The sequence below is a fragment of the Emydura macquarii genome, unplaced genomic scaffold, assembly GCF_026122565.2.
Source record: "Emydura macquarii macquarii isolate MOO-44397 ecotype Brisbane River unplaced genomic scaffold, CSIRO-AGI_Emac_v2 contig_3464, whole genome shotgun sequence".
Classification (NCBI taxonomy): Eukaryota; Metazoa; Chordata; order Testudines; family Chelidae; genus Emydura; species Emydura macquarii.
The window spans coordinates 65,949-92,676 of NW_027133601.1; the positions used below are offsets into that span (position 1 = coordinate 65,949).

Here is a 26,728-nt window from a genome sequence, read left to right on the forward strand (position 1 = left end):
AGGCGGTATCCGCTACTCAGCTTCCTGGGTCCCTGGGACTCCCCAGGGAGATGACTGATGAACCCGGGAAGTCGAGTAGCAGGTATCACCTCCTCAGCCGTCCGGTAACCTGCCTGGCACATAATAAATAAGCTCAGGGAAGGGAAGGGACAGAGAGTGCAAGGCCTCGGGGGAAGGGGGTGTGTGGAGTAGAGGAGGATACGTATCTATCCTCCCATCCATCTAGGCTCTTTTAAATCATCGGGCCCCTGGGCAATTGTCCTCCTTTTCTCCCTCCCCATCAGCAGGCCTACATCTCTAGTCTCCCTAGTAATTTTACAGGTCATCGCTGGTTCAACCCACACAGCTGGACTTGATCTTAGGCCTAGATATCCAGATAGAGGAATCAGAACACAGCCACTGTTTTGGACAGACCATCACCACATTAAGGCAATGGTCAGAGACCGTCCTGTGCCTAGGCAACAAGAAAGACCAGTGGTCCTGATTCAATCACAAAGATGCACAGACTCAAACAAATTCCAAAGCCTGCTAGCGGAAAACAGCACTCCACCCACAGGATGATCTGTCAAGGGCTTGGTGAATCATTATTCTATACTAGCCTGGACCTTTGACACGTTGCCCCCAAATAGCCCCTCCCTCCCCACTGCCAACACACCATGACTCCCTGCTCCAAATGGAGAGAGGATGTAATCTCAAGCACCAATGGCAGAAAATGAAGACAGATCCAGACAGGATGAAACATGACGACTTCCTCCAACACTATGCTGAGGCTCTAATGGAGGGTATGCCTGCACTTAGAGCTGGGGGTTGTTCCCAGCTCAAGGAGACAGGCCTGTGCTAGCTGAAATGTAAGCTGCCCTGAGAACATGTGCCTATGGTCTTGGACAGGCATGTACTCAGGGTAGCTAACCTCTCATGGCTTGTGGCACCGTGGCTACACTCTATTTTTAGCACATTAACTCAATCAGGGTGAATGCAAGTCTGTTTCCTCAAGCTCAAAGTACAAACATACCTGCATTACAGGCCATGAGAACCTTCCCATCAGCCTCCACTGAGGCTGCCAAATATCTCCCCAAGGAGTTATCGGGGATGGTAAATTGTTTCATCATTCCTGAGTTCTTACAACCTGCATCAGAACTGAGCACTGCCAAGAACCATCATCCTAAGCAAAAATGACCACGCACATTCAGAAAGCCTTCTCATACAGTCTGGATCCACTCTACTTCCTCCCACCAACCAACAGGCCACCTGAATTCCCAGAGTTCAACACAGTCACTCATCAAGCAGTTCTGGACACGCTAAAGGAGTCTCAACCTAAGACCTGTGAATCCAACCCAGGCCCTTCATGGCTTGTGAAAGAGCCATGAACAACTGGTGCCACTCCAGATTGACACAGCCAATGCTACATTCAGGGGAGGGGTCTTCCCTTCATCCTTCAAACATGCAATAGTTCAGCCAGCATTGAAGTACCACACCCTGGATACATCAGTTCCAACAATTATCGCCCAGTGTTAACCCTCCCCTTTCTGAGCAAGCTCATAGAGAAGTTAGCCAAAGGTCCACTACAAGCTCATCTAATTCATCTGGATTCAGGCCAGGACATAGATTAGAAACTGTTTGTAGTGGCACTGATGGGTCATCTCCTGCTGTCAATAGATAGAGGTCAGACATCCATTGTCATCCTCCTGGACCCCTCTGTTGCATTCTACATTGTTGCCCGTGAAATACTGCTGTTTCACTGGAAAGAGGTGACAGGGACCTGGAGTAATGTGCTAAAATGGTTTGAGTCTATTGACTAAAAGGTGCAATTCCAGGAAGAAATTCTTATCTTGCAGCATATTCACCTTACCCAGAGCTTGTGCTTCAAGGATACGCATTTCAGCTAGTAGTATTTATAATGTGATTTTTACAAGTTACAAAACTTTTTCCATATTACTTAAAGATTAAGTTTAACCAATTAGTTTGTGCCAGCTTTGTCCTTGGTAGCACCCTGTAGCTCTGGGATGAAGACTACGGTCACACAGCTCTGCTTTCTAGCACAGTGGATCTCTTTAAAATAAGGAAAAAACATGTCTGTGCAGTGGACAGAACTTTCTGGGGGGCTGGTCTCAGACTGAGGAATGAACTCCCGCAGGAAGTAAGGACCATCGCAAACCTCACCACGTACTGCTCCAAGGGCAAGGTGCATTTCTTTGACCTTGCTTCCTCTAACATAAATACAGAGTTACATGGATATTTATTTATCGAAAAAAGCAACCAACCAAACAAAAAATATGCAAACAAGGCACTCTAAGCTTCTCCCCCTCAGGGCAGAATGAGCGATCAAACAACACATGCCAGATCTAAGACCGGTGCAGTTTTTGTAGACCTGTCATCGGCCTATGACACCATCTGGATTAAAGGCTTGATGCTGAAGTTTGCAAGGATCATTCCCTGCTGCAAAACACTACGTCTGCTGTGGATGTTGCTGAGCAATAACAGGAATGAGAACAGGAATGCTAAATGCACCCTGAAAGTGACCTTCTGTGGCAACACTGTGTGACATGACCCCACTCCTACCTACCTCACAGTGAAGTTGAATCACACCCTAACCTTCCACAACAATCTGAAGAAGGCAGCTGCCAAGACTAAGATGAGGATCAACCTGGTTCAGAGACTGGCAAGCACAAGCTGGGAGGCATCAGCATCAGTGTTACAGACATCAGCAATGGCCCTTGTGTACTTTGTTGCCAAGTACTGTGCACCAATATGGACCAGAAGTAGCCATAAATGACTTGTTGATGTCCAGCTGAACACTGAAACGTAGTGCATCACTGGAACCCAGTGCTGTTGCACATTGCTCCCCCATCCATTCGCCATGATGCTGCAACCCTTTGAGAATTCCAGGGAATCATGGAAAATGAATGTCTTCACATCCAGAAGTACCGTAACAACGTCCCTCACCAAAGCTGGAAGTTGTATAAGCCCTTTTGGACCCATGCATTTAAACTTCAACAATGCAACTTTAACCCTGATGAAGCTTGGAAAGACAACGTAGTTTACAAGGAGTTACAAATAAACACCTCATAAAAGACCTGACAGAAGATCTCTGGTTTCAATTCCCCATCAAGCTTACGGGCAACCTTAAACGACATTCACACAAACCAAGGCAGATGCAGATACTTGCTACGCAAATGGAAAATTAAAGACTCTCCAAAATGTGACTGTGTGTCACCTAAAACAGACCATAGAACATATAACAACTCAATGCCCAATTCATAAATAGAAAGTAGGCATCACAGCAATACACTCTGCTACTCCAGAAGCAATTATATGGCTTAAACATCTGGATGTAAAATTATAATTGTTGTTCTACATTTACGTCAGCCATCTGATGAAAAAGAAGATTACTTATTGCATTAATGAAAGGCATTCAGATATTAAGGTGATGAGTGGTGTAGAAGAACCTGTATAGAACAGAATAGAGTGCAATACACGAGAATTCTTTAATTCCAACCCTGTAGTTTGGAACCAGCCATTAGTCTGAGCTGGTCAGGGTACAGCTAAGAACCAAGAGGAAGGAAAAATGGTAAAGGTGGAGATAACCTCTGGGTCCCTCTCTTTGGATCAGGACGGTAAACAACGGTGTCACAGTGGATCCTGTAGTCACAGTGGGCGGTGGAGGTGGCAGCCATGATGGTGAAGTTCACTCTTTCCTCTTCACCCATCTTCCAACCAACAAACTGCTGTTTTTACCCCAAAGTCTTGTTTTTAAGGACCACAAAAGTTAGTGAAGGACAGAATAGTCCAGCTCTTCATTATTTTGTTCACCAGTTAGGCACAACTTTGGTTCATAATTTCTAGTCCCATGTTCCTCTTAAGAACAAAGAAGGTAAGCTGTATTTACAGGATGGTGGACTCTGTACTGGGAAACAGTGAAGCTTTCAAAAAGATTTGTGGGTCACGGTGGATAATCAGTTGAACATGAGCTCTCTGCATGAAACTGTGGTCAAACAAGCTAATTAGATCCTGAGATGCATAAACAGGGGAATCTTGAGCAAGAGTAGAGCAGTCATTTTACCTCTGGATTTGTCACTGGTACAACCGCTGCTGGAATACTGTGTCCAGTTCTGGAGTCCACAATTCAAGAAGGATGTTGATAAATGGGAGAGGGCTCAGGGAAGAGCCACAAGAGTAAGAAAAATATTGAGAACATGCTTTTATAGGGATAGACTTAGGGAGCTCAATCTATTTAGCTTAACAAAGAGTAGCTTAAGAGGTTACTTGATCACAGTCTGTAAGTACCTCCCTGGGGAACCCATATGTAATAATGGGCTCTTCAATCTAGCAAAGAATGGTAGAACACAAGGCAATGGTTGGAAATTGAAGGTAGACATATTCAGACTGGAAATAAGGCATAACTTTTTAATGGTGAGAGTAATTAACCATTGGAACAATTTATCAAGGGTCATGGTGGATTCTCCATCACAGGCAATTTTTAAATCAAGGTTGGACATTTTTCTAAAAAATCTGTGATCGGAATTATTTTTTTGGGGGTGGTGGTTTTGTGGCTTGTGTTATAGAGTGGCAAGATGGGGCGTATAGTTCCACATGGGAACTGAAGGAGTTAAGAAGCAGTTCTGGGCCCAGCTGATACTTCTCCCCCCTACACACACACCTGTACATCCTGATCCTGCTGGAATAGGAGCTTAAAAGGAAACCAAGACAATTCAGAAGGGGGCAGAGAGGGTAGGAGGACAGCACTATCCTGAGAGCTCCTGAATAAGGGAACTGCAGATGCCTTCACTCTTAGGAAGAGGTTACAGCTTAGCCCAGCTGGTCTGAAGAGTCAGATATTTTCTTTTGCTATCCTGTATTGGACTTTGAATCTTTTTGAGGAGGCGAATGGTAGGAAGTAGCCCAGGGAGGCATCCTTGAGGTGCTCCAGGTGTTTGATACTGTTGCCTCTCACGGTGAGGGCCTGGGCTCCCCTACCAACCACCCTTGGCATGTGGAAGGGAGGCTTATGCCCCCAACTGCACCCCTCTCAGAAGTAATGAAAGATCAGAGATGCTGAAAGCCCCAAGGCAAGAGTGAGCCACCTAGATGGGTCAGAAAGTGGACTTACATCCTCGTCACAGACAGGGCCTTGGGACTCTATATTGCTTTGAATAGTCTGTTACCCTGAATAGGGGCAAACTGAATTGGTGACCTGGCTGTAGGGATGCCGGTGAGAGTGATTACTGGAGAGAAGCACCAAAGATGGGGTGTGCAGGGAGTGGAGGCCCAGCAACCTAACCACTAGGTGACACCACTGGTGAGCCCAGCCCCCTATCCGTCGCAAGGGGGGCAGATTAGATGATCGGAATGGTCCCTTCTGGCCTTGGAATCTATGAATCTCTAGCAGGAGGCCTTTTTATTTGGACTAATTTGTCTTTCTCTATCCCCTTTTCATACCTTTGTCCCATCATCATTTCTTGTTACATGTGATTAGAACTTTTATATACTTTTATTCACTTTCCCACCATTTGGCTCACAAATGGGGTGGGTCTAACCGGCTGCAAGTCTTAAAGCAGCCATCCCAAAAAACGGCCCGTTGCAGCAATATCTCACCAATGGAGCGCATTGCTGTCGATGTGCTGGGGCCTCTGTCTGACACAGAGGCTGGCAATCAGACAGAACTAGGAGCCAATGGTCTTAAATTGCACGGGGGGAAGGTCTAGGTTGGATACTAGGAAATTCATTTTCACTAGGAGGGTGGTGAAGCACTGGAATGGGTTACCTAGGGAGGTGGTGGAATCTCCATCTTTAGAGGTTTTTAAAGTGTGGCTTGACAAAGCCCTGGCTGGGATGGTTTAGTTGGGGTTGGTCCTGCTTTGAGCAGGGGGTTGGACTAGATGACTCCTGAGGTGCCTTCCAACTCTAATCTTCTCTGATTCTATGAATCAATATTTGCTGGTAGCTTTGTACTACTTCACAAAATGGCCTGAGGCTTATCTGATAAGAATTCCAGAGGCTGTGACAGTAGCAGGGACCTAGTGAACGAATTCTTCATGGATCAGGAGTCCTGGGTGAGTTACAAATAGATCACAGGAGAAACTGTGAATCCAAAGTGCTTCAGCAGATTTATGAGATTCTAGGGATCCCCCAACCCACCTTACCCCAGCACACCCACAATGTGATGGGATGGTGGAAATGTCCAATAAGATGCCAGGGTCTCAGCTGGCTACTGTTGTGGAACAGCACCAAAGGGACAGAGACCAGCATATCCCATTCCTCGTGATGGCTTATAGAACATCCGGCAACAAGAGCATGAAGTGTACCCCAGCACTTCTCAGGTCTGGGCAGGAGCTGAGGACCACAGAAAACCTCTTGTATAGGGTCCCTGGAGAGGAACAAAGGGATTTGAACCATTTGGACCATGTAGAAACCCTGCACCTACAACCCATAATGGAAAAAGTTCACAACTTTGCTAGAGCAAATGTGAGGTCAGCCTCTGACAAACTGAAAAAAAAAAACCCTCTATGAAGTAAGCTCATATGGGGAGACATTTAAGGGTGGGGATCCAGTTCCTCAATCCTAGGAGAGTGAATAGTAGGATCCTTAAACTGTGCAGGCACCATACTCAGTAATAACATGAATTAATTAAGTGGTATACAGTTGGATCCAAGGCCTAAGCTTAAAGTGATTCATAGAAGCATCTGTGAAGACATCAAAGGGATAGAATTTCAGGGTGGTTGCCCAACAGAATCTGACAATGTAGCTGTGGAAGCTGAGGCTGGAAGAGTTGTGATAGTAATGAGTTCCCAATTAGAATAGAATAGAATGGGCAGGGGCTATCCCAGACAGCAGATTTCACAGAAAAAATAGACACACCTCAGGGCTCACTGAAAGAGGCCCCTCCTGGGTGGCTGAAAGAAAATCAGGTAGAGATATAAAAGCTCCAAGGAGATTTGGATGGGATAAAGCTCTATTTGGCTTTGATGTGAAAACATCCTGACAAAACCACCATGTAAATAGTTAAAACTTGTATCATCTGTAAATTATTTATTTTCTTTTTGTTTGGAATGTCATGTAGGGTGTCCCCATTTTGAACTCCATTAGGGCAATGAATGAAGCTGTGATGGGGGTGTTATTATGCAGTTAGTTTCAGGAAACCTCATGCTCAAGAGCATACCAGCCAGCTTCCACTCAGGCTTAATGAGAGAACAATCAAAGACCCTTTGTTTAGTGATCATTGCAACAATGGAATCCATCACCCAGAGATAAAGTGAATACAAACACAGGGGCTAGGGTTTGGTTTGGTTGCAGTTGTGTGTGGCTGTGTGGCTCAGAAGCACCAGAGGCGGACAAAAAGCAAGCAGAATGCCAGAAAGCAGCAAGTGAGGCATTTTGAAGCATGGCCCTAGGAAAGCCAAAAAAGATTTTTAGGCAGAGTGCTGACTGGAAAGTGGCTTGGAATTGTGAGCAGAGAAACTACCTCCTTTTATTTGATTCCTGCTGTGTTCAGGGAAACAAGACCCCGACCTTGTGTATATTCTTTGTAAATAAACAGACTTACTTCAAAGAAAATACTTCAATCTATCATCAGTTTCTCCTACAACCAGAAACAATGCACAAGGCTTCAAATATTGGCTAATGGCTCAGGCTAAAAAGGGGTCACAATACCATTTTATTCATCTGTTCCGTGAAAGTGAAATTTTGAATATTGAATCATTGCAATGAGCTACTTGTAAAAACAAAGACAAAATACAGATAAAATATTATACAGAGGAAGAATTCAGGGAAGAATTCTGAATAAAAATTAAAGAAAATCAGTCTGTTTGCACACAATTCACTAACAGAAAACAGGGCAAGAAACTTTAGTTGAAGCATTCATTAACAGTTATCCTCACAACTCCAGTCTCTCCATCGCTACCTTATTACCTGTGCAATGATGTTATAAATCTCATTTATTCCCCACAGATTCACATGGTGATGGCCAAGACCCCGGAGAAGCTGAACTGAGAATCATCCTTGTTGGTAAAACTGGAGCTGGAAAAAGTGCGACAGGAAACACCATCTTTGGCGAGAGAAAGTTTGAGTCCAAGTTCAGTGTAAAGTCAGTAACTGAGACGTGCTCTAAAGGGAGCATAACATGGCATGGGAAGGAGGTTGTGGTCATCGATACTCCTGATATTTTTAACAAAGAGGCCCCTGATGAAGCATCTGTTTGTGAGATCACTCGCTGTATCAGGCTCTCCTGCCCAGGCCCCCATGCGCTGGTGCTGGTTACACAGCTGGGCCATTACACTGAAGAGGATAAGACAGCAGTCAGGCGAATACAAGAGATTTTTGGAGTGGAGGCTATGAGGTACATGATCATCTTATTCACCCGGAAAGAAGATTTAGAAGGTGACCCACTGAATGACTATGTAACAGGTTTGGATAACCAAGATCTTCAGGGGCTGATTGAAGATTGTGGGAACCGATGCTGCGCTTTCAACAATAAAGCAACTGGCACGGAGAGAGATGACCAGAGAAATAATCTGAGGAAAGTGATAGAGAAAATGGTGCAGGGGAATGGAGGCCGATGTTACACCAATGAGATTTACAAACATGCCAAAGAGAAGATTCAACAACAGGACAGGGAACTTGAGGAAAACTACAGAGAAAAAGAGGAAGAAAAGGTAAAAGATATAATACAACGCTACACGGAGACTTATAAAAATATAAAGGAAGACTTAAGCACAAGGCCAGAGAAAATAAAGGAAATATATCTAAAACTAGGAGAGACTGTATATCAAGCTTTAGAAAAGCTGTCAGAAGCTCAAAAAGCTAAAAAGGCAGAACAAGAAGAAAATCTGCTGAAGGAAATACAGAAACACTACAAGGAAAAGCTAAAACAAGCCAGGGAAGGAGCCAGCAATGATGATATGGTAATGAGACTAGCTCCACATTTGCATATTTAATTACACTTACTCCTGTGCAATTGGGACCTCATTTTCTATGCTACTTTGGTAATATCCAGGTAAATCTTGATGGGATTTTAAAGAGTAAGGACTAAATTCTACGGTATTTAGGGGGAATCGGTGTTAAAATAATAATAGTTATTATTAAGACAACGCTGTCATTGACTTTGCAGATATTTTAGGAACACAGGGATTGCCAGATTGGATCAGACCATTGAGCCTTCTAGTTGAGTATCTTGGCTTTGGCGGTGGCCCTTGTCAGCGCGCAATGAACCCGGCAGAGCAGTATTGCCAACCCCAAATGTTCAAAAATCATGAGTCCGGCTCATCAAATCATGAGATTTTGTAAAAATAATAGATCTGGAGATCTTTTCATTTGCTTTCTGTTTTTTGAGCCTGTAGGGTGCACTGGGGTCACATTTTGAAGCTTTCTCCACAGCCAGGAGGGCTAGAAACATACTTTTTATTTAAGAAAGGAGGCTGGAATCACCACATCGCCACTTGACTCCAAGAGCTGGGGATTTAAGGAAAACAGTAGTTATTATGAGATTCATGACAGTTGGCAACACAGGGGAGGCAGTTATAGGATAACCAGCCCTCTGGAAAACTTGGTCCTAATTCTTAATAGACTAGAGGTTGGCTTGTGGCCTGAATCATGTGGGTTTATGTTCCTCCTAACATTTTTTAAGGTTCTTGCTCTTCACTGGGGTTAAAAATAATTACTAGTGTAAATCTGGATGCTTTTGCTAACCATAAAAACACCAATATTTTTATGAATACTGTGGGAAAAAAAACCTCTTAGTCTCACTGCTTCCTTGTGGAAGGAAGATCCACAGGCTAATCGTATGTTTGTGGCATAGTGTTTTCTTTTCGTATTTTTTGTGTTTCTGCCTTTCATTTTCAATGAATATCCTTTGTTCTTGTATTATGAGAAAGAACAACTGTAAGTGCCTGGCCTACCTTCTCTACACCATTTACTATTATCTTTTCCTATATCATCTCCCTTATTGTTCACCTTCTTATTAAACCGCCCCAATCAACCTGTCTTCATATAACAGTTTTTCTATGCCTATGTTTCTGTGTCCTTTTAGAGATGGGCTAATTAGCACTGAACATAGCATTCCAGGTGAAGATTTTGTTAATGAAGAATTAGGGTTGCTTAGTTCTGCCTTGTGACCTTCCAGAAAGAGGGTGGTAGATAAACTTAAACCTTTGAACTCTGGAAATACAGAATTCCAAGTGCAGGAAGTACACATACTGCCCCGACTTGCATCCTTAACTCTACCCCACTGGAATAAACTTTAAAATTGTTCAGCAAGGTTGCCCCATAAGACGCAGACATGAAGAATGACTAGCAAACTGCTCCATGTTCAATAATGTGTCATGTCCCAAAGATTTGTAGTCCCTCATTTATAAGGTTGCCAATTTTGGTTGGACATATTCCTGGCAATTTCATCACATGCCATAATCTTTAATTAAAGATTAATTCCTGGAGGGTTGGCAACCATGTGGGAGTCATGTATGTGCGTCCATTCCAACTGCTCTTCATTTGCTTGATGCAGCTGAATTGAATGGCATAGACTTGACTATGACATTTTACATTGTTAAAGGTGGTGCTGCAAATTCTGTTCCATTCTTGTCCTATCATCTGTGTTTACAGTTTAGTATTCTGCTTGAATTTGCACAGGACACCTCAGGTATGGTTATTTCAGCTGGAATAAAAGAGGATGCCCAGTGTATTGTTCAGATTTATTTAAGGGTGATGGTGCTCTGTCCACGGTACGCGTATCCTCAGCAGTTGGATTTGAAAGCCAAGCCCTTTGCACCTGCTGTACATCACGTACACCCTGTTCTTGTGGACAAGATCTGAGCACTGCATGAAAGAAAAGAGTATCATTCTGGAGGTGGAAGGGTCTACAGGCTGCAGCTCACCCACAGTGAAGAATGGTGACATTTGACTGCATGGATTTTAGCATACTTAATAAATATATAAAATGTGGCCAGTTTCAATTGCCAATCTTTGAAGAGATGATGTACCAGGTAAACGGATCCCGTATTTTCTCTGTGTTGGACTACAAATCCAGTTACTGGCAAATTCTTGTGACTGACAGTTCACAGCTGTGCTGACTTTCAGCATGCCATTTGGGGAGGTACTGCTATCAACTACTCCCTTTTGGCTTAGTCTTTGCTCCAGAGAGTGGTCTCTCAGCTCCTTGATAATATCTAGGGTGCATGTTGCTATTTGGATGACATTCTCATCTTTGCTAACACCTTTCTTGAGCATAATGCTATTCTGGACCAGGTGATAACTCAACACCAGCATTAAGTGGAATGTGGCCAAATGCAGTTTTGTGAAAGATGCTGTCCAGTTTTTAGGGCATTCTCTGTCAGCCAATGGTATGAAACTGATGCCTGAGTGGCGACAAGCTGCTGCTTTGCTACTATTCTCCATTGATTATAGCAGTTTCTGCATATTCCTTGGCTCAATGCATAGGTGTCCACGTTCTGCCCCATTTTAGTACCTGTGCCAAGCCACTGTGGGATTTAACTCAGGGCAGGGACAGTCGGTTTGAACTAAAGAAGGAAAGCAGGATTTTGAAGCCCTGCATCAAGCCCTCTGTTGGATCCAATCCCATACTCATTTTGATCCATGGAAATCTGTAGTGATGCAAAATGATGCATGCAATCAGGGCTTGCGCACAGTTCTGCTTCAGGAGGGATGTCCAGCTATATTTGCATCCCATACTCTCTCCCCAGTGGAAGCAAAATATTTCCCGACTGAGCTAGAGTTCTTGGCAATGGTTTTTGCAATGTTATGCTTCAAGGTCTACTTAGTGGGAAGATATTTCATCTTAGAAACTGATCATTTGCCTATTCTGAGCCTCTGTTAACAGACCAATGATCTGTGAGCGTGGGGATGCAGTAATGGATTATTCAGCTGCAGCAGTATCACTTTGATTTGATTCATCTCAAAGGGAGATGTAATTTACTTGCTGATGGTTTTTTGAGGAATTCTGCTGGATTGGCACATGCTGTCTCTCCATACACCATATGCTTTTATGCTTTTTACTGAAAGATATGCCAACTGACTTAGGGCGGCCCTCTGCTGCTATTCTTCAAGATGCTGAGCTCTGCCAGGTGATATGTGCTGAATACATTCTATGACATTCATTCCAAATTCACAGTAAAGGCATGGGCTACTCGACATAGCTCAGGCAGAGGAGCCCAGGTGATCACCCCAGCAGCATTGTGACAAGCAATCCTGGAGGTGGCTTGTGAAGGACATACGGGAGTTACGAAGATGAAGGAACTTCTGTGCAGTTATGCTTAGTGGCCAGGGCTGCATCAGCCATTGAGCATCATGTGCAGGCATATTCAGCCTGCACACTCCATAGAACGACTGCTCCTCTGGCACAGGTGAGACCACTACTCATAGACGGCCATGACAGAGAATTGCAGTGGATATTACTGGCCCCTCAATTATACGGCATGGCTGCTCATTTTTGACTATACTCAAGTTACTCCTCTGCATTCCTAATTTCACAAGGCTCCTCAAAGGAGATCATTTCTTGCCTAACCACTTTATTGCAATGTTTGGCCTACCAGAGAGCCTTGTTTCAGATAATGGGACACCTTTTGTATTGAGGGTTTGACTGCTTTCTGATGGGTAAGGTTACAACACTTCATAAATCTGCTGTGTACCATCCACGCAAAAGGGATAATGGAGAGACTGCATGGGAGTCTGAAGAAGTGTGAAGTTTGTGTACTGGAGAAAACATCAAGATACATCCTTATCTATTTTAGTAAGATCACGTTTTATATGGTATTTGGAGTACACGTCAAGAAAGTACTGGAAAACACTGTTCTACTGGCTCTTCAGCCAATGTAGGAGTTTCTTGCCTTTGGTGATGCTGCTAGAATGCTATCGTGCTTGCTGGAGTGCTCACTACTATGGCATGGGGACTCCCTTAAGCTCAGTTACCCTGCTCCCAACACCTGCCATGGTTCAGATTTGGAAGCCGTTGTCTATACTGACAAGCAAGGTTCATCCCACCCCATCACTGTCTCCAAAGCTGACTGATGTGAGTAGGAAATATGTGACTTTCAACAAACAGTCATGCAAGACTCCATGTGTTTTACCCTGGACAAACATCTTATGTTAGATTACGGTCTGGAAGCATTTTCAGTGCTCCTGGCATGCTCTTGTGGCTGCAGGGTATGGAGTGTGGAAAGTGCATTTACCACAGGGAGAACACATTGCTAACCAGCACAATATACTGCCCACTGAAAGGGGAACAGATAGGGAAGAAGAAGATGTTTCTGCGAATGCAGGAGATAATGTAGATACAAAGCCCCCATGACATCTGGAGAGAGGGAGAGCTGTGGAGAGATGATCCCTGTATTTATAATAGAATCACAGAAGATTAGGATTGCCAGGAACTTCAGGAGGTCATCTAGTCCAAGCCCCTGCTCAAAGCAGGACCAATCCCAACTAAATTGTCACAGCCAGAGCTTTCTCAAGTCGGGCATTACAAATCTCTAAGGATGGAGATTGCATCACCTTCCTAGGTAACCCATTCCAGTGCTTCACTGCCCTCATATGAAAATTCTTTTTCCTAATATGCAACCTGGAGCTCTCCCTCTGCAACCTGAGACCATTGCTAATTGTTCTGCCATCTGGTACCACTGAGAACAACCTAGCTCCATCCTCCCTGGAACCCCCTTCAGGTAGTTGAAGGCTACTGCCAAATCCCCACTCACTTTTCTTCAGTAGACTAAATAAGCCCAGTTCCCACAACTTATCCTCATAAGTCATTTGCCTCATCCCAATAGTCATTATCGTTGCCCTCCACTGGACTCTTTACAATTTGTCCACATCCTTCCTGTAGTGAGGTGCCCAAAACTGGACAAGATGTGGCCTCACCAATGACGAACAGAGGGGAATGGGCGCTTCCCTCAATCTGATAGCAATGCTCCTACTAATGCAGTCCAATATGCCATTTGCCTTCTTGCCAACAAAGCACACAGTTGACTTATATCCAGCTTCTTGTCCACTGTAATCCCCAGGTCCTTTTCTGCAGAATTGCTGCTTGGCCAGTTGGCGCACAACCAGTGCAATGCATGAGATTCTTCTGTTCTAAGTGCAGTACTCTACACTTGTCCTTTTTGAACTTCATCGGATTGCTTTTGGTCCATTCCTCCAATTTGCCTAGGTCACTCTGTATCCTATCCTCTCCCTACCCTTCAGCATATCTACCACTCACCCCAGCTTAATGTCATCCACAGACTTGCTGAGCGCGCAATCCATCCCATCCTCCAGATCATTAATGAAAATGTTGAACAAAACCGGACCCAGGACCAACTCGTGGGGCACCCCACTTTAAATTGGCTGCCAACTAGATATCAAGCCATTGACGACTATCCATTGAGCCTGATGATCTAGCCAGGTTTTGATCCACCTTATAGTCCATTCAACCAACCCCTACTTCTGTAACTTGCTGGCAAGAATACTGTGAGATATCGTATGAAAAGCTTTGCTAAAGTAAAGGTATATCACGTTCACTGCTTTCACCACATCCACAGAACCAGTCATGTCATCACAGAAGGCAATCAGGTTGGTCAAGCATGACTTGCCCTTGGTGAATCCATACTCATTGTTCCTGATCACCTTCCTCTTCTCCAAGTGCTTCAAAATGGATTCCTTGAGGACTTGCTCCATGATTTTTCCAGGCACTGAGGTGAGACTGACTGGTCTGTATTTCCCAAGACCCTCTTTCTCCTCTCTTTTAAAGATAGGCACTATATCTGCCTTTTTCCAGTCATAAGGGACCTCCTCTGATCCCCAAGAATTTTCAAAGATAATGGCCAATGGCTCTGCCATCACATCAGCCAAATCCCTCAGCACCCTTGGATACATTGCATCCAGCCCCATGGACTTGTGCATGTCCAGCCTTTTTAAATAGTCCTGAACCTGTTTTTTCACCACTGAGGGCTGCTCGTCTCCTCCCCATTCTGTGCTGCCCAGTGCAGTAGTCTGGGAGCTGACATTGTCTGTGAAAACAGAGGCAAAAAAGCATTGAGTACCTCAGCTTTTTCCACATCATCTGTCACCAAGATGTCTTCTCCCATTCTGTAAGGGGCCCACACTTTCCCTGACCTTCTTATTACTAACATACCTGTAGAAACTCTTCTTGTTAACCCCTCATGTCCCTTGCTAGCTTCAATTCCAATTGTGCTTTGGCCTTCCTGATTTCATTCCTGTATGTTCGAGCAGTATTTTTATAATCCTCCCTAGTCATCTGACCAAGCTTCCACTTCTTGTAAGCTTCTTTTTTGTGTTTAAGTTCACCAAAGACTTCTTTGTTAAGCCAGGCTGGACGCTTACTATATTTGCTATTCTTTCTGCACATCGGGATGGTTTGTTCCTGGGCCCTCAGTAAGGTCTCTTTAAAATACAGCCAGCTCTCTCTCCTTTCCTCCTCATATTAGCCTCCCAGGGGATCCTGCCCATCAGCTCCCTGAGGGAGTCCAAGTCCGCTTTTCTGAAGTCCATGGTCCATATCCTGCTGTTCTTTTTTTCGTCAGGATCCTGAACTCAACCATCTCATGGTCACTGCTGCCTAGGTTGCCACCCACTTCTACTTCCCCTACCAAATCTCCCCTGTTTGTGAGCAGCAGGTCAAGAGGAGCACGGCCCCTAGCTGGTTGCTCCAGCACTTGCACCAGGAAGTTGTCCACAACACTATCCAAAAACTTCCTGGATTGCTTGTGCTATGCTGTGTTGCTCTTTGAGCAGATGTCAGGGTGATTGAAATCCCCCCTGAGAACCAAGTTCTGTAAACTGGAAAAGAACATATGAACATATAGATGGAATTTTGAATGTAACAATACTATTGTTTATATTTCTCTTTGAAGTAATAAAGACCTGTGAATGATTGCAAATGGCCAATTACCTTATGCTAATGTTACTAGATACCGGTGTGCTCAGAACATAGCAGATAGTACTTCAAAGTCCCAAGTAATCATCTATTTATTGTTCAAGGAGATACCTGCTGTCAAGAAAGTATCAGTCAGCTTGCATGGATCTATAAAAGACTCTAGGGAACTGATCCTTTTATCTCAAATCTGTCCAAGCTTGTCAGGGAAAGTTTGAACTTCTAATCCATAGAACAGGACAGACAGGAAAAGTAGTTTATCTGCCTGGCTAACCTCTAACAAGAGATACGTAAACAACATCAAATAACTACCAAAAATACAGCTGCATATCAAAGCGTTAGTCTGTTTACAAGGAATGACGCTCACCACCACTGTATTTTCCTGTAATATACCTTGAAAGGTCAGAGTTGGGCCCTGCAACTTGCAAAGTTGCTTGGCTATTTTGGGCCAAGCGTCACAGCATTTACTTCCGCAATGCGACGGTCCCTACCTGGGCCTTTTCCTTCAACAGAGACGATGGACGAGAACACCATCTGTGACTCAGACTCCTTTATCCTTCTTCCCAGAGCCACATAGTCTGCAGTGATCCGCTCAAGGTTATTCTTGGTAGTTTTATTGGTGCCCACAAAGGGAAGTAGGAAGGGGTAGTGGTTAGAGGGCTTGATGAGTCTCAGCAGACTCTCCATCACATCCTGAATTCTCCATCACATCCTGAATTCTAGCTCCAGGCAAACACACTTCAAGTTTCTTGGTCTGCACGGCAGATGGATGACTCTGCCCCTCCCTTAAGAGGGAGTCCCTGACCACTATCACCCGTTTCCTCCTCTTGGGAGTGGTGGTCGTGGAACACTCATCCCTAGGCCAATGCAACTCATAGTCCTCCATAGTTCAGTGAGTATTCCCCCATTATCTCTTCTGATGACACAGGAGAACTTTGTCAGAGACAAGAGTTGCCTTTCTCCTTGACTCTGCATTTCCCCTGATCCACAGGGGTCACTGACATCCCCAGGTGTCCCAGTCTCTGGCACCCCCAGGTTCCAGAACTCTTGTGTGTGGCTAAAAGGCTGCTCCCCCGGGCTATGGAGACCTTATCCAGGTTGCAAGAGAAGTGTTTAGTCCTTGCCTCCTACAGACACTCAGAAAACAAAGAAATTAACTAAAAGAATGTCTGTTTTCAAGGTTTTTTTAAATCCTAAGAAATTACACACACACACAATCCCCACCACATTAAAAGGTTAACATAGCATTCAAAAATTCAAGTTTCCTATGCTGTCTTGGCTTGGCCCTCTTCTCTGTATGCATTACGACAGCCTTTAACTACATGATCACATGCTATTTTTTCCACAGGACCCCCGCCTCATTGAGTGAACAGGACGACAAGAGCTCTGGTTATCTCCCTCATAAATAGAATAGATTAAAAACTGGCTGATTCTCACCCCTCTGGAGCAGAGTTTTTTCTCTCTCTTTTGTTTTCATTATTATTCAGCTCAAATTCTATGGTGTGAAAAGGCTTTTTGTTTTTCCTGTTTCCTCTGGCCCTGATCCCACCTCAAGTTTTGGGAGGTCTCAGAAGAGCTTTTCAAGGGCAGACATTTCTAAGGAACAGGAAGACAATGATTTCATAGAAGATGCATATACGTTTGCAAAATTACAATTTGAGTGAGAGGCTGATCACTGCTGAGAAATACATTAAAAAAGAATCTTAGAGATGGCAAGGAGAATTTTTGACATCTTTATTTATGTTTTCTCTTTGCTCTGATAATATGTTTGCAAATAACTGCTTATTTTTACAAATCTTTCAGCTAAAATTGAAAGGGAGAGAAAATAAAGAAACTGCTGAAGGTAAGTGACACTCAGAAATCTGTTTCACACTCACCACTGACTGAGGCGCTGATGCTCCAATGACTTACATACATGTGTAGTTTTAGGCATCTGAATGGGACCTCAGACTCAGATTTTAAGGCAAGAAGGGACCATTAGATCATCTAGTCTGCGTTCCTGTAGGCCCAAAGCTTAATTTTGTTATTTTAATTTTATGTGAAATATTTTTATTCTTTTAATACGTAACAAACCACCACAACAGTCTCGGTGAGTCTTTACATTTTGGCCATGTAGGATAATCTGTTCACTATTAATACATTTGTATAAAACACCATCTGTGTATTTAAAACTAACATCTAGTCGTTAATTATCCTGTTTGTAAAGTTACCAAGGATCATTCTATGAAACTGTTACTATTTGTCAAAATACACATTTTAAAATCACTGCTTAAAGTAACATCAGCAAATGTTCTAAAACAAAAAAAAAAAAAATCAATTTTAAATAAAAATATTTTGTAATAATAAATATTTTAAATAAAAAATATTTCTAAAAAACACGTCTTCCAGTTACAAGTTTTAAATAAATATTAAAAAATAAAATATAAATAAATATATATATAAAACCAAAAAATAAAAAAGCACCAGCCTCAAATATGCAAAAAAATAAAAAAAACAACAACTTTTACCCAAATGGCTAAACAGTGCCCACCCTAATAACCCTAAAATCCACCTAAAAAAACAAGCACAAAATAAACTATAAAAAAACCCAATAATCATGCTTGCAAAACATAAAAAATTATAATGACACCAAAATGCAAATGCAGCATAACAAAACAAAACCCATAAAGTAGCATAAAAGCTTACCCCTATAAAAATAAATAAATAAATAAAATCATCCTCCAGGAGCATCGGTGTGCACAGGCCAAATAATTTCATCCGGTTACTCCAGTAATCAGATCAATAACTTATGTTTGACTAAAGCATCTCTTCCAGAAAGACATCAAATCTTGATGTGAAGATTTCAAGAGAGTGAATCCACCATTTCCCTTGGTAGTTTGTTCCAATGGTTACCCTGTCTGCTAAACATTTGAGCCTTATTTCTAATTTCAGTATGTCTGGCTTTTGCTTCCAGCCATTCCTTCTTCTTATGCTTTTCTTGCTAGATTACAGAACCCTTTGGCACCTGATGTTTTCTCTCTGTGAAGGTTTCTGTACACCATAATCAAGACACTTCTCAATCTTTTTGGTAAACTCAGCACAGTGAGCTTCTTCGGTCTTTCACTGTGAGGCATTTTCTCCAGCCCGTCAATCATTTTGGTGTCCCTTTGCACCCTCTACCATTTTTCAACCTTTTTTTTACTGTACGCAGTATTCCAGTATCAGTCTGGGAAATGCCCTAAACACTGGTAAAATCACCTCCCTGTGCCTGTTGCCTATTCCCTGTTTATACATCCAAGGATCACACATCCTTTTGCACAGCTTTGGACTGGAATCTCATGTTCAGCTGTTTGCCCTCTGTGACCCCATAATCATTTTCTGAGTCACTGCTCTCCAGTATACAAGCCCATAGGTATGGTCTGCAGTCCTTGTTCCTAGATTCTTTGTTGCATTTGGCTGTATTCTAATGCATTTTTTCTGACTAAACCCAGCTTTCCTAGTGCTCCAGATTGCTGTGTCTGACTGCCCTGTATTCATCATTCCAGCAATCTTTGTGTAATCCACACATTTCATCAAAGTGATTTTATATTTACGACCAGGACATTGAATACAAATACCAAATAGTGTTGGGCCCAAATCCAGTCCTTGCAGAACCTCATCAGAAACACTCCCATGTGATGATGATTCACCACTGAAAACTCCTTTTCGAGATCTGTCATTTAACCAGTTTTTAATTGTAATGGCCTGACTCCCACCTCTCATCTCCTCAGATGTTTCTGTGATCTTTTAAAGAGTCCTGGCCCTGGTATTGAGCCGCACCACCCAGGCTTCCTTCCTGGAGGCAATGGCTTTGTGCCCTTTGGTCTGTGCAGGCCACAGCTCTCCAGCTGGGCCTCTTAACAATTCAGTTCCCCTTCCAGACTTTCTCTTGATCTGACAGTAGGCCACTTGCCCAATGGCCTATGTGGGGGACCCAGGCCCATCCGCTACTCCAGGTCCCAGCTCGGAGACCCTAAGAATAACAGCCACTTGCCACCATGTCTCTTTAGGTAACTGTGTTCAGTTCACTGCAGCAATTCCCCACAGCCCCAGTCTTTCTTGATGCTTCACCCATACCTCAGGGCTTGTTTATGTTCAGGCCCAGCATCCAGCCAAGAGCTCTTCCTCACTCCCCTGGTCCCTATTAGCAGTGAGTTGTCCGTGGTGCTGCAGTTCCCTTTAATCAGTCAGGATCCCCATCTACACTTCTCAGGCTCCTGCAAGAAACTGACTGTCTCTGCTTCTGCACCTCCTTTTATATGGTCCTCCTGGGCCCTGATTGGCTGCTCCCTGCAGCCTCTCTGATTGGCTAGCCCTTTGCAGCCACTCTAAACTGCTTGCCTGAGATAGGTGTGGCAGGACCCTGAGGCCTCCAGAAGGGGATCTCTATACCTAGTCCATCCTGTCAATTAATCCATTTAACATGAACTTTGATGTTGTATAATTCTAGCTTTTTAATGAGAATGTCATGCATTACCAAGTCAAATGCCTTACAAAAGTCTAAGGATATTACATCTATGCAGTTTCCTTTATCAACCAAATTTATAATCTCATCAAAAATGCATACAGTTCTTATAGACTCATAGACTATAAAGGCAGAAGGGACCATTATGATAATCTAGTCTGACCTCCTGCACAATGCAGGCCACAGAATCTCATCCACCCACTCCTGTAATAGACCCTTAACCTAAGACTGAGTTATTGACTTCCTCAGATCATGATTTAAAGACTTCAAGGTACAGAGAATCCACCAGCAAGTGACCCATACCCCATGCTGCAGAGGAAGGCGAAAAACCCCCAGAGACTTTGCCAATCTGCCCTGGGGGAATACTCCTTCCCTACCCCAAATATGGTGATCAGCTAAACACTGAGCATGTGGGCAAGACTCACCAGCCAGACATCCAGAAAGAATTCTCTGTAGTAACTCAGAACCCACCCATCTAACATCCCTTCACAGGCCTTTGGACATATTTACTGCTAGAAGTCAAAGATCAGTCAATTGCCAAATCAGACTGTCCCATAATGCCATCCCCTCCATGAACTTATCAAGCTCAGTCTTGAAGCCAGCTAGGTTTCTTACCCCCACTGCTGTCCTTAGAAGGCTGTTCCAGAACTTCACTCCCCTGATGGTTAGACACCTTTGTCTAATTTCAAATCTAAAATTTCTGATGGCCAGTTTATATCCATTTGTTCTTGTGTCCACATTGGTGCTGAACTTAAATAACTCCTCTCCTTCCCTGGTATTCATCCTTCTGATGCATTTATAGACAGCAATCATATCTCCCCTCAGCCTTCTTTTGGTTAGGCTAAACAAGCCAAGCTCTTTGAGTCTCCTCTCATAAGGCAGGTTTTCCATTCCTCAGATCATCCTAGTAGCCCTTCTCTGCACCTGTTCCAGTTTGAATTCATCTTTCTTAAACATGGGAGACTAGAACTGCACACAGTATTCCAGATGAGGTCTGGCCAATGCCTTGTATAACAGTACTAACACCTCCCTATCTCTACTGGAAATACCTTGTCTGATGTATCCTAGGACGGCATTAGCTTTTTTCACAGCCACATCACATTGGCAACTCATAGTCATCCAGTGATCAACCAATACGCCCAGGTCCTTCTCTTCCTCTGCCACTTCCAGCTGATGTGTCCCCAGCTTATAGCAAAAGTTCTTGATATTAGCTCCTAAATGCATGACCTTGCACTTTCCACTATTAAATTTCATCCTATTTCTATTACTCCAGTTTACAAGGTCATCCAGATCTTGTTGTATGATATCCTGATCCTTCTCTGTATTGCAATACCTCCCAACTTTGTGTCAGATATGCAAACTTTATTAGCACACTCCCACTTTTTGTGCCAAGGTTAGTAATAAAAAGGTTAAATAAGATTGATCCCAAGACTGACCCCTGAGGAACTCCACTAGTAACCTCCCTCCAGCCTGACAGTTCATCTTTCAGTATGACCCATTATAGTCTCCCCTTTAGCCAGTTCCTTAGCCACCTTCCAATTTTCATATTAATCTCCATATTTTCCAATTTAGCTAATAATTCCCCATGTGGAACCATATCAAATGCCTTACTGAAATCTAGGTAAATTAGATCCACTGCCTTCCCTTTGTCTTAAAAATCTGTTATCTTCTCAAAAAAGGAGATCAGGTTGGTCTGGCACAATCTACTTTTGTAAAACCATGTTGTATTTTGTCCCAATTACTGTTAACCTCGATGTCCTTAACTACTTTCTCTTTCAAAATTTTTTCCAATACTTTGCATACTACTGAGGTCAAGCTAACAGGCCTCTAGTTATCAGGCTCAAGTTTTTTTCCCTTTCATAAAGATAGGAACTATGTTAGCAGTTCTCCAGTCATATGGTACAGCCCCTGAGTTTACAGATTCATTAAAAATCGTTGCCAATGGGCTTGCAATTTCACGTGCCAGTTCCCTTAGTATCCTTGGATGGAGATTATCCGAGCCCCCCAATTTAGTCCCATTTAGCAGTTCGAGTTTGGCTTCTACCTCAGATGTGGTAATTTCTACCTCCATATCCTCAATTACATTAGCCCCCCTGCCACTATCTCTAAACTCTTCATTAGCCTCATTAATAACAGAGGCAAAGTATTTGTTTAGATATTGAGCCATGCTTAGATTATCCTTAACCTCCACCCCATCCTCAGTGCTTAGCGGTCACACTTCTTCTTTCTTTGTTTTCTTCCTGTTTATTTGTTTATAGAACCTTTTACTATGGGTTTTAATTCCCTTTGCAAGATGGGTTTTAATTCCCTTTGCAAGGTCCAACTCTACTTGGCTTTTGTTATTTTTCACTTTATCCTTACATGTTTTGTCCTCCAAAAGGCAGCTTTCCTTGCTGATCCCTCCCATCTTCCACTCCTTGTAGGCTTTCTGCCTTCTCTTAATCACCTGTCTGAGATGGACTCCTCCTGGATGTATATATATACCTCATATCTGTGATTTCCATTTCATGCATCTGATGAAGTGGGTTGCAGCCCACGAAAGCTGATGCCTACAGAAATTTGTTAGTCTTTAAGGTGCTACAGAACTCTCATTGTTTTTGCTGTATACCAACTAACACGGCTACCCCTCTGGAACTTGTCTGAGATGCTTGCTTATCCAGTTTGGTCTACAACTCTTGCCTATGAACTCATGTTCATATAGGAAAAAGGATGTTAAAAAGTGAGAAAGGATGCAGAAAATAGTCACAAAAGTCATTTGAGGAGTGGAGAAATTGCCTTACAGTGAGAGACTTACAAACTCAATCTGTCTGTTTTACCAAAATGAGTATCAAGAGGTGACTTATTTATAGTGTATAAATATATTCATTTGGAGACAATATTGGGTACCAAAGGGTACTTTAATCTAGCAGAACAAGAACTAATTGCTGAAAGTTAAAACCAGATACATTCAGTTTAGAAATTAGATGTACATCTTCAACAGCGAATGTAATTAACCACTGGAACAAGCTACTAATGGAAGTGGTGGATTTCTCATTTCTTGATATCTTCAAATCAAGACTGGATGCCTTTCTGGAAAACGCTTTAGGTAAACAAGTTATTGGGCTCAGTACAGAGGTAACTGGGTATATTCTCTATCTTGCCTTATTCAGGAGTTCAGAACAGATTACCATAATGACCTCTTTTGGGTATGTACACCTGTGACCCTACACAACTATTAGTGAAAATAATGATTCACCATGTAAGTGCTAAATATAGTTACTAAATTATCAATCCACCTTAATCTAGATTTAAAATCCTCTTTAATTCCTTTTGTGAGTCCTCAGAAATCTCAATCAATGTGGTTCACTCCTAACACACAACACCTGCTATTATTTATGTTCTGGTACTCCAAAGAGGCTGTCATACTTTTTGTGTTAAAATTTTGTGATGATGTCCAATGCCAACTGACTGCTAAGTTCCAATACCACAGTGGTGAGAGCAGCACTTTTCAATTCTCATTTAAAATCCATTTGTATCAAAGGATTTGGCACCCCAGTGACCCGGGCCTGAATTCTGATCTGAATCCAAACACAGGGAGGTTTGAAATCCAGATGCAAATCTTGAAACTCAGACAGTCTATAGTTTTAATGCAAGTTTTTATAAATATAATTCTTTTTTAATTAAGAGAAATCTTAAGACCACCATCTCTACTTTATTACCTGCACAGTGACCCAGTAAATCTGTCTAAATTCTTCTCAACAGGTGCACCAGAAGGCAGCCAACTCAAATTAAAATGCATCCTTGTTGGTAAGACAGGAGCTGGAAAAAGTGCAACAGGAAATACCATCCTTGGCAAGAGTATGTTTGTGTCCAAACTGGGGCCAAAGCCAGTAACTGAGGATTGCAGTACAGGGAGCATGAGCTGGAAAGGGAAGGAGGTTGTGGTTATCGATATGCCTGATGTTTTTTGTCCAAAGGCCTGTGACAGAGAAACCTATCGAAAGATCATTCATTGTATCACATTGTCTGCCCCAGGCCCTCATGCTCTGCTGCTGGTGACCCAGCTGGGCCGTTACAGTGAAGAGGACAAGGAAGCAGTGGAGAGAGTACAAGAGATTTTTGGAGCTGAAGCCATGAGGTACATGATCATCTTATTCACCCGAAAAGAAGATTTAAAGGATGACTCACTGGAGGACTATGTGACAAACTCAGATAACAAAATTTTTAAGTGGCTGATTCAAGAGTGTAACAACCAATACTGCGCGTTTGACAACAAAGCAACTGGAGCAGAGAGGGAAAAGCAGGTTAACAAGCTGATGAAAATAATCGAGGAAATGGTGGAGATGAATGGAGGTGGATATTACACCAATGAGCTGTATTCTGAGGTGGAGCTTCTGACGAAAGAAGAAACTGAAGAAAATTACATAAAGATTGAAGAAAAACTGAGACAGCACATGTCAAAACAAAAGAGAACCAAGAAAGAGCTTACGACTAATAGTATACAAAACTGGTTTAAAAGAGCCTGGCAATGACCGAGGCACAGCAGCTCCCACCTTCTGTAGAGTTGAAAAATGAAATTGTTTTTATTCATGAAATTGTTCTGGAACAAGATTGTTTTTATAAATTACTTTTTATGAAATTTTATGAATGAAACTTTATGAATGAGATTTACGAGAGTTTATGAATGAAACCACCTTCATTTTATGAATGAAATTGTCCTTTCTATCTCTTTTGAATGAATCCTTCTTTATATAAATGAAATAAAATCTTCTTTATAAACTGTCTTTGTGTTTTACAATTTTAGCCTAAGTTTGCTGTGACTCCGTCTTTGTAATAGAACTCTGTGTTAAGATGTGACTCCATCTTTGTAACTAAACTCTAAGTCATCTTGTTCATGTTGAGTCCTCACAGCGCTGAGTTCTCAACTGGTTGAGTGAATGTGGTGTGGGTGGTGTAAGGATAGGTAATAGAATCAGCTACCAGAGTCGTACTGTCCTAATAAGGGTCGGGAGGGGTGCAGACTTCAGCACCATCCCCGCCCAAATGACTGAAGAATTCAGATAAGTGCCTCAAAAGCATAAAAGTATCCTCCCTGAAAGCAAGAATAAAACACAAGGAAAATAAAGAAATGGTCGTGTCTGCAGTCAGCTGGTGATTGACGAATCATACAGACCAGAAGGCAGCATGATACACCACGATCCATAGAACTATCTGCTATAAAAGATGGGGAGAATGGAGAGGCTTTGGGCATGTCTTGCAGCAACGAGAGATCTGTGGAGCACCAGAACGCGTCCGACAGAAACCCGACTCCAATACACCCTCGCACTCAGCTGAGCCGGCCACTAAGCTGACCTAGCACTGATTCCAGCTGGTAACTATAGCAACTGCAGCTGCAGGACACTGTGTGTGTGTGCGTGTGTGTGTGAGAGAGAGTGTGATAACTGCTAAATGTCTTTACACTTTAATAACTGCTAGTATTTTGTGCTTTTAATAAATGTGGCAAATTGCCTTGTCCCCTGAAGAGATTCTGTATATTTTGTGAGCATAACACTTCCACTGATCTATGCAGGAATGGGCCTGTACCACTGTGACAGTCTCCACGACAATGTGTAAAAGGCCTTATGCCACTGGAAGCAACTCTCTCCATCGCCAGCCAACAGCAGGGGCCAGGAGCCAGAACCATCACGATGTCTCATTTTGGACTCCAAAACCTACTTCCATCACTATGCATGAGCAACCCACCCCACTGCCTTTAATGCCGCCTGCCCAGCAGTATCACTGCACCCCACCATTGCCTCTACCCTCATTCCCTACCTCTTTCCCTTGTTTTCCTCTCTATTTTGTTCCCATGTGCTCATCCTTTTCCTTTTATCTCAGCTACACCCTCACATGTACTCCATCCCCCCAAAAAAACATATTTGTGGTACGCAGCTGTAACTTCAGCACCCTCATAACCAAGGTGGAGTCTGCTCTGCAGACAGCTCTGGCCAGGAAAAGGTGCGTGCAGGAATGTGGAAGGGAAAGTCCCTTCCACCCCAGGGGCACCTGTTCCAAACCCCCCAGAGTGAACACACACACACCAGCATAGTACAATGAACATAGGAAAGGGAAATAGTTATTTACAGAGGGATGAATGGAGAAAAACAACGGGGGAAAGATGGGGCAGCAGTAAAACAGAGTTACATTCAGCACAAGGCACCACAGGCCCAGTGGTACCACAGTCTGAAAGGGCAGACACTGAGCAATGCATCTGCACTCAGAGCTCAGGAGACCCGGGCAAAGTTCCAGTCTGGTGGCGAGTCTTGGGTGCTCCTGGTCGTCTTCGGCGCCAGTGAACTTTCCCCATCAAACTCTTCTGGTGCCCTCTTCTGCTGCTCTGCAAACCCACACTGAGTGACACC

At 43.1% G+C, this 26,728-nt stretch overlaps 1 protein-coding gene across 1 annotated transcript in view; it reads left to right on the forward strand.

The window, feature by feature from the left end:
- The window catches only part of LOC137144492 (GTPase IMAP family member 8-like), a 29,401-nt gene extending 3,712 nt beyond the window's left edge, over window positions 1-25,689 (forward strand). The window contains exons 2-4 of the mRNA XM_067534849.1: window positions 7,945-8,897; window positions 17,669-17,708; window positions 24,090-25,689. Of these exons, the coding sequence (XP_067390950.1) occupies window positions 7,945-8,897; window positions 17,669-17,708; window positions 24,090-24,859 (1,763 nt within the window). The 3' untranslated portion in view covers window positions 24,860-25,689. The remainder of the gene's footprint in view (window positions 1-7,944; window positions 8,898-17,668; window positions 17,709-24,089) is intronic.
- The last annotated feature ends 1,039 nt before the right edge of the window (window positions 25,690-26,728 follow it).